We start from the raw sequence: 9,474 nt of genomic DNA, 5'->3' as shown, positions 1-9,474 counted from the left end.
TGGCTACTCTCCTCTTGTGTCCCCATGTGGTAATAACTGTTCAATAATATTTTGCCTTGGCTTCTCACACTATTCATTCCTCTGAGTTGAGTGAGTTTTGAATGCAAAAAATATTCTTTATTCATTTCTGTTTCCCTGGCCATCAGTAGTAACTGACATTGAAATAGTCATTTAGAGTCTAAATGGTTGACGTGATACAACAAGTTTGTAATCTATATCTCATTTGGCACTAGTTTTCCTAATTCTTAGTGTTTTTTTTCCAAACATGTATAATATAACAATATTAAATATTATACCAGAAAAAGAAATTCATCTTTTTTTTTTCCTTTGGAGTAACAAGTGATTATTTCTATCAACATCTTCAGTAGACTGGAGGAGGGGGAGAAAATAAGGAACAACCTCTTATATTTATGTTTATGTAGCAACTCACAGGGCCTGATACTAGCAAATTTCTTGCACCCACTCAGATACAAGACAGAAAACCTAGATTACTGAAAAATAACAATACTTATGGCTGGCCAGATCCACACAACACCTGAAATGAGTATATTATTCTTTGTTAGCTCTTTGGGTTTTTTGTTTGTTTGTTTGTTTGTTTGTTTGTTTTTTGGAATTTACCATCTTTCTTTTTTGAGTTCATTCCTTTATTTTGAGAGAAAGAAATGGGTGGGTGAGGATCAGAGAAAGAAGAGAGAAAGAACTCCAAGCAGGCTCCACATGGTCAGTGCAGAGTCCAATGTGGGGCTCGAACTCATGAACTGTGAGCTCCTGACCTGAGTCAAAGTCAAATGCTTAACTGGCTGATCCACCCAGGCACCCCTGTTAGCTCTTTGTTGATGACTAAATAACCTAGGTACAAATTTTAAAATCAGCAATGATGACACCAGCAATGATGATATCAGTGAACACACCCTAAATAGAATTGCAATAGTCATCTTAAATATGACACCATCTCTGTTTTCTATACAGCTGCCATTCTATGCACTTTCTCACTCAGTGAACTACTTTATATTCCAACTTGTGATGTCACTTCAGTTTTCCATGTCTCAGAGTGATTCCTGTTTAGTTATTAATCTCCACTTCCATCCCATCCATGCTTTTTACAAAGGCATTCGTCACATGTTGCTGAGTGCTTCCCATGACTTATTTTTAGTTTATTTATTTTGAGAGAGAGAGAGAGAGAGAGAGAGAGAGAGAGAGAATGGGGGAGGGGCAGAGAAAGGGAGAGAGATAATTCTAAGCAGGCTACAAACTGTGAGCACACAGCTCAATATGGGGCTCCATCTCACAAACGGTGAGATCATGACCTGAGCCAAAATGAAGAGTTAAATGCTTAACCAACTGAGCCACCCAGGTGTCCTTTCTCATGACTTTTATATGGGTGTTTTGTCTAAGCGTACCTGCTATATCTAGATTAGGACACCTGAAATCATGTATTCCAGAATACTGTTTGGAATTTTCACAGGATTCATTAGAGCGGTCTACTCACAATGACTTGGTTCAGAGTCACATGCTAACTATCCATGGGAAGGAGTATAAACAAGTATCCCAAGGTGTAAGATGGAGAAAAGGAGGATAAAACCTACTTATTTCAGTACCCTGGAAAAGTATGCAGAGATACAGAATTAGAACTCCATATATATATGGAGTGGGAAGGGACAAATTATAGAAACCATCCCACTATAGGAAAAGGAATAAAGAAACCCAGATACCAAAAGGAGACTTCTAATAGAGTCTACTAGAAGAGGCTGGCTAGTAGAGGTACAAGGATACCTTTGGATACAATATCCCAGACCAGCTTCCAGCAAGAAAATCATGGAGTATGCCATCACAGGTGCCCAGTGGCTCTTGTGTGCTTGTCTACTATTTCTTGAGCAACTATACTGCTTGGGCACTTAATGCAAAGACCCATCAGTTGTCACTGTGTTGGTGTGTGTGCTTGTGTATGACATAAGCCTATATGCATTTCCCACTTCAAGCCTTAGGACTAGTCTGAGCAGTAGGGTGGGGATGAGCCTAGAGAGACTGATGGTTATAACTGGGAGAAGACAGAGGAAGAAAACTGGGGCCAGTTTCTGACAAGACAAAGTCAATACACTGTAGAGTTATGCAATAGGTGCCATATTTAGATGGAGGATTTTGAATACAGAAAAACAACTGTGTAATTTGGGAACAGTTTATACTAGAGAACTTGAAAAAAGGACCAATAGGACAAACACTACGATTGTTGTTTCTCTTTTCAGGGTGTGTTCTCAACCCAACATGGTGATTTTCAATAACACTACATCATCTTCCTCAAACTTCCTACTCACTGTATTTCCTGGTCTGGAACTTGCACATGTCTGGATCTCTATTCCTGTCTGCTGTCTCTATGCCATTGCCCTCTTGGGAAACAGCATGATTCTGTTCGTCATCATTGTTGAGAGGAGTCTTCACAAGCCCATGTACTATTTCCTCGCCATGCTGTCAACTGTTGATCTATGTCTGACCATCTCAACCCTTCCCACTGTTCTTGGGGTTCTCTGGTTTCATGCCCGGGAGATTAGCTTGAAAGCTTGCCTCATTCAAATGTTCTTTGTACATGGCTTCTCCTTCCTGGAGTCTTCAGTGCTGGTAGCCATGGCCTTTGACTGCCTCATGGCTATCTGTAACCCACTGAAGTATGCTATTGTTTTCACAGACATGATAATCTTGTTGATTGGACTGGTTATCTGCATACGGCAAGTAATTTTAAGCTTTCCCATGATTCTAGCCTTGACGAGAGTATCTTTCCACGGAGGCCAAGAGCTTTCCCACCCATTTTGCTACCATCCAGATATGATTAAATACACATATTCCAACCCCTGGATCAGCAATTTTTTGGGCATGTTTCTTCAGCTCTACCTGACTGGCACTGACTTACTGTTCATTCTTTTCTCCTACGTTCTGATTCTCCGAACCGTCTTGAGTATAATGGTCCCTAAGAAACAACAAAAAGCTCTCAGCACTTGTGTCTGTCACATCTGTGCTGTCACTGTTTTCTACGTGCCAATGATCAGCCTGTCCTTTACACACCGCCTTTTCAGTTCCACCCCAAAAGTGGTCTGTAGCATTTTGGCCAATGTTTATTTGTTCTTACCACCTGTACTGAACCCTGTCATTTACAGCTTGAAGACCAAGACCATCCGCCAGGCTATGCTCCAGCTGCTCCATTTTAAGGGCTCACAGGGCCCCAGTGTGAGGAGTCATAGAGGACCCTGGGGTTGAAGTAGAGAGAAGTTATATTTGAGCAATAAAAGGATCTAGGTCTGTGCCACCAGGCATTTTAGTTACTGAAGCAGTTTCACTTAAATCATAGGAGCAGAAAGAGAATACTTTTCCCCTAAGCTTATCAAAAGTTAAAAAAAAAAACAACAAACTACCATTCAAGACCAAATTAATTGTGTATATGTCCCTCAAACATTTAAAATAATTATATGGAACTCCTGTGCACATTAAAAGCACAATAAGATCATTTTATTCTGGTTGAACAATTTAATTATCTGCCTTAAAACGGTAATTCTTAGACCAAAGATTAATATATATAATTTTATGTCTGTGTTCAGCTGCCAAAAAGTCATTTATTTCTGTGGTAAGATTTCCCAGGGGGCATCAGAGATTTTTTTTTTTTTCCTTGAGGTGGTAAGTGAAAGAGTTACGTGTGTGTGCAAAGACACGCACATTGCAATTTGTAATTTAAAACTTTAGGAAACTCTTACACACTGATTTCAGTTCCTAAAGTCACCTCTAGGGAGACCCATCTCCTTGCAGATGCACTCCCTGAACCTCTATCTTTTCTTGAATTCTTTTTCTCCTCAGCAAACGTGAAATTGTCACTGAACTAATTGCTGTTTGTTATACCTCCAACGAGTCCAATATCTAAAGTTACATATCACTCTTCATTATTTTTCCCATTGCCTAGATATTCTAATACAGTTCTGATTCTCACTCTGTAGCACCTCTTCTGTGTCTGCTGGGCTTCAGGACAGTACTTTTTTTCTATTTGCCCTTGTTTCATGGGTGGTTAAGTTTTTACCTAGCTGTTGGGCTCCTGGACCTTTTGGTGTACGTATAATTGTAGAATTGCACAGTGACTTTGATGCTTAGTAGGAAATATTTAGAATACCTTGCTTAACAATACTTATTTGGTCAAGAAGTAACCTGGGGTGCTTGGGTGGCTCAGTCAGTGAAGCACCAGACTTCAGCTCAGGTCATGAACTCACAGTTGGTGAATTCGAGCCCTGTGTCCAGCTCTGTGCTGACAGCTCAGAGCCTGGAGCCTACTTTGGATTCTGTGTCTCCCTCTCTCTTTGTTCTTCCACTGCTTGCACTCTGTCTCTTCTCTCTCAAAAATAAATAAAGATTAACAATAACAACAACAACAACAAAACAACAACAACAATAATACTAATAGTAATAATAAAAGAGAAGGAAACTCACTATAGAATTGATGGGATGTTGGGGGAATTCTCCTAAGTTTTTTTTGTTTTTGTTTTTGTTTTTTGGTTTTTTTTGTTTTTGTTTTTTTTTTTTTTTACGTACAAAGTTATAAAACTTTGTTCCACTCAGGATAATTCATGTCTGAGCACAGGAGACCAAGCAGAAATTCTGATCTGAGCCACCTGTCTCCTCTCCTTATATCACCTTCCTACTCCTGGCAGACAAGGAATACCGCTTCCAAACTCTTGTGTGTTTGCCTTGGCTTTCTGTTCTGCTCAAACACTGACAATTTTGTGACTGCTTTGCCCAAACCAAGAGACACCAGTCTCTGATCCTGGAATCAACCTGTGGCAGAGTAGACATGCCAGAGCACACCGTACTCTAACTATCCAGACTTTTCCTCATCAGTTCTTACAAATGCCAATGGGGGGCGCCTGGGTGGCGCAGTCGGTTAAGCGTCCGACTTCAGCCAGGTCACGATCTCGCGGTCCGTGAGTTCGAGCCCCGCGTCGGGCTCTGGGCTGATGGCTCAGAGCCTGGAGCCTGTTTCCGATTCTGTGTCTCCCTCTCTCTCTGCCCCTTCCCCGTTCATGCTCTGTGTCTCTCTGTCCCAAAAATAAATAAACGTTGAAAAAAAATTAAAAACAAACAAACAAACAAACAAATGCCAATGGTTCCTTAATTGCTTCCTTACAGACCTTTCTAAAAGTTTTTGTTCTTAGATCCCCAACTCCATTTACAATTCCTGAATTTTATAACATCTGGAAAAACACTTTAAAAAAATTTTCCTAAGTTTGGAGCCAAAACTTATTGGCAGCAAAAGCTAGCATAAACAGGTATGAATGTATTTATGGTCATTATTTATTCTACATTGAGTGAATATCTACACATTTCACCTCAGAAATATAGCTGTGCTTGAATACAGGGTAATGCCTCCAGGGTTGTAGAGATGTTTAGAGTATAAGAAATTCTGAATTTCAAGAGTTTTAGGTAAACAATTGTAGAAATGTGCAAGCATTCTTCCAGTTTTATGATGGCCAATATTTAAGGCAGTCTACTGCATATCTGTTAATCTTTTATTATTCCAAATGTGCTTTTCATATCTGGCTTAAAATGTAACTCACCTGCTCAATACCAAAAACACTTTTATCAGTGTTTTTTATTCCCCATAGCAGTTGTTAATAGGACATGAATGTGTTTTGTTGTTACTTCAAAGAATGTGTTTAATAATTTGGGGATTGTTCTAATTATATCTTGTATGTATGTAAGTACATGCAATTATACACACATATGTGTACTATATACAATTAAAATTTTGTGATTAAAAAGGTAACAAAAATCACTCACAATCCTACTAATGAGGAATTTTATGATATATAACTATCTTTTTTTAATAAGCCAACATATGTGCACATACACATACATTTATTAACTAGGATGGTAGTGTATACTCAGATGTATATCCTATTTGCTTGATATTATTTATCATTTTCTGTTAATCATATATTACATTTTTATATTAGACTTTATTTTAGACTTTACTTCCCCTAGGAAGCCCTCTCACTTGATTCTCCACTATAATGGTCAAGTTACCAGTCTTTTATTCTTTTATTTGCTTTCTTATATGTGTGCTTAAACTTAACATACTTTACTCCGTGGATTTAATTTTTTATTTACTGTTCTCCCCACCACCAGACTGTAAACCCCTTGATAGCATAAATGTAAGTTTCATTTAATCCTTATCATCTAATGCAGTGCTTAACAAATGCCACTTAGTTGTTGATTCTGTGTTGCATAAGTGAATAATACCTAATATTATTTGTGTATCATGGTTTATGTTTAACATTTCAGTAGTTTACAGTATTTTTATCATAGACAATAATCTTGATATATATTAGAAATAAAGATTTGATCACCCCTCTGATTGTGTTCTTCTATTCCTAGAATGTGAATTATTAAATTTATAAGGAGATAAAATAATAGTTGGTCTGCTGTAGTGCATGAGGTTGTAGGCTCTGGAAATGGGTTTAGATTTAAGCTCCTAACACTTTATAGTTCTGTATTTTTGGAAAACTTGTTTAACTTCTCAAAGCTTTAGCTTCTAAATCCACAAAACAGGAGGAATTAATAAAATCTACCTTCCCATGTTCTTACAAAAGTTAATTGTGTTAATACAAGTAAGTATATAACCCAGTGTTTGGTGCCTGGTGAACACTGAATTATACCATATGTTAACTAACTGGAATTTAAATAAAAACTTGAAAAAACATCTTTGTACTTAATTCCCAGTTTACTTTAGTTTATTTTTGTGTGTAATAAAGGATCACACACAATTATGGTTTTTTAAATAGGTTGTAATTTTTTCTACCACTATTATTTGAATAACCTATTTTCAATAAGGTTCTGATATTCCTTAATTATATATTACTTTCATATCATTTAGAGTATGTTGAAGTGTTTATTCTTTCGTTGTTCTTCCCACTGATTTGTTGAGCAAACTACATGCAATTTTATAGCTGTTTAATAAATGTTGCTATCATATGAAACTTTATTACACTTTCTATTTGTTTTTATCTTATATTTTCCAGTTGACATTTGTAAAACTTTTTTTAGAATTATTTTGTTACACTCTCAGTGAAATGTTCCTGGAAGCTTGATTGGAAATACATTGAGCCTATATTATAATTGAGGAAAACAGATGTTAGCCTATTCACTCTTATGATCCAGATAAACATTATTGGCATGTTATGACTTGAGCAGTTTCTGTTTTGTAAAGATCTGAGTTTCTTAGTTGAGGGCAAATACTAAAAAAATGGAGGATAATATCCTTCTTGTTTCTTTCATGACAACCTGTTTACTTTTTCTTGTGGCTAAACAGGACATGAACTATTTTTCAGGGCAACTTCTTTGACTTAAAATTTATAGTTACATCTTATTCATTTGGCAATAGTGTTTCTATCATTCTAGACGTTCTGTGTGCTTACAATTTATCAGAACAGTATTCTGACTGTTCAAAGGTGTGTGTGTGTGTGTGTGTGTGTGTGTGTGTGTGTGTGTGTTTGTGCATGTGTGCTTCTTTTCTCAAAGTTGAGAAATGTGTCAGACTGCTATCCAGATGTCATTATATATAGCATACAAGTCTGGAGATACGATAATAAATTTAATGTATACAGTTTCTTTAAGGAAACAAAATTGAAGTAAGACAGACAGGTGAATTAATAACATAACTGAAAACAACCTGGGAGGAAGCCCAAAAGTTTGTCCCTCTCTTCCTTGGTTAAACTATGGGCATCCAGAATGGGTCAGCTTTTGAACAATAAGGACTCAGTTAAACTCACCTGGGGACATAAAATATATAAGAATATTTATTCAACAGAGAACATCTTGTTCAAAATGGTTCTTTGGAACAAACAATACTAAATATTTGTGAGTTCAACTGAGATAATGAAACATTGAAATTGATTACCAATCATTTTTTCCCAATCCATAGTACAGACTTTTTAAGAGTTTTGGTTGACTTATTCTAAAATTTATGTTTTATACTTTGTCTACTATGAAGTACTCACAAATAACAGATGAATAGGAAACAGATGAATTTTACAGAACATATACTGAGATACCCAATCTACTTTAGTTGGCTATTTATCTTTTTTTTTTAATGTTTATTCATTTTTGAGAGAGTGTGTGCATGTGCATGAGCGGGGGAGGGGCAAAGAGAGAGGGAGAGAGAATCCCAAGCAGGATTTGTGCTGTCAGCACAGAGCCAAAGACAGGCTCCATCTCATGAACCATGAGATCATGACCTGAGCCAAAATCAAGGGTTGAATGCTTAACCAACTGGGCCACTGAGGTTCCCCTGGGCCACTTATCTTTTCAAAAAATGGAACCATATATGTATGAATATGATTTTATATTGCTTAACATATGATCATATTTCTGCTAGTTTAAAATTATTTCTAACTTGTTTAGTGTAATTGAATATATCATAGGTCAAAATACCAAGTGCCTAAACAAGCATGAGAGCCATTATTTTAAAGTAGTTAAGAATATCAATGTTTGAAAAATTACTGAACTACTAGCTTTCCTATCTCCTACTACTAGCAGCATACTCTCTCATTCTCCTTTTAATAACTATAATTTCTTGGAGCCCTGTTGTAATATAGAGAAAAAATCTGATCTGTCTTAAAGGATGTTGTGAGAGAGTTTATTCTCATATTTCCAGGCTATGAAAGCTCTAACATTAAAAACAATCACTGGTTGTCCCTATTTGATTACTAAGGAAAGAGCAAAGGGAGAAAAATTTTAACCAATTTGGACTTAACAATACACTTCTTTCCTTAAGTGGGAAATCAAGGATTTGCATTGAATTGACCGAAGAACCCTCAGCAAATACATGTCTGAAGGCTGCCTGAAGGAAAATCCAATTGGATTGGCATAAGACCTTTTAACTTCCAACTCCTTTGGTATTTATTTTCTAAAATTTTTAAATGTTTTTATTTGTTTGAGAGAGAGAGAAAGCACACAAGTAGGGGAGGAGCAGAGAGACAGGGAGACACAGAATCCGAAACAGGCTCCAGGCTCTGAGCTGTCAACACACAGCCCGACGCGGGGCTCAAACTTGTGAACTGTGAGATCATGACCTGAGCTAAAGTCAGACGTTTAACTGACTGAGCCATCCAGGTGCCCCAGTATTCATTTTCCATAAGGGGGCACAAGCTCTACTTCTATGTGTATTTACCCTTGTGCTGTAAACAGTGTAACTAAAATTCCAAAGCAGTATATTGATTCATGATTTTAATAGTATTGTAAAACTATTTCATACTCACCTGTCAATGCCCACATCAGTCCTAGGCTCACAGACCTCAGTGCCCAGCCCACATGTTGTAGGGATTATAAGGATGATTAAGGGAGATAACAATAAACATCTATAATACTTTGCTTAGAGTTATATTATTTAATTCTCCACTCTTGGTTGACCTTGCCTTACTTTTCCCCATACCTTTATTTTAGACATAA

General features: G+C 37.0%; 1 protein-coding gene across 1 annotated transcript; it reads left to right on the top strand.

Annotated features, from left to right (window-relative positions):
• The first annotated feature begins 2,243 nt into the window (after positions 1-2,243).
• On the top strand, positions 2,244-3,616 carry OR51T1 (olfactory receptor family 51 subfamily T member 1). The gene has a single exon (XM_040489117.1). It carries the CDS (start codon positions 2,263-2,265, stop codon positions 3,244-3,246), a length of 984 nt encoding a protein of 327 aa, XP_040345051.1. The 5' UTR covers positions 2,244-2,262; the 3' UTR covers positions 3,247-3,616.
• The last annotated feature ends 5,858 nt before the right edge of the window (positions 3,617-9,474 follow it).

The sequence above is a fragment of the Herpailurus yagouaroundi genome, unplaced genomic scaffold (genome assembly GCF_014898765.1).
Source record: "Herpailurus yagouaroundi ecotype Mexico unplaced genomic scaffold, PumYag 180, whole genome shotgun sequence".
NCBI lineage: Eukaryota > Metazoa > Chordata > Mammalia > Carnivora > Felidae > Herpailurus > Herpailurus yagouaroundi.
The sequence above is the reverse complement of the archived record's forward strand: the minus strand, read 5'-3'. Positions and strand labels throughout refer to the sequence as shown.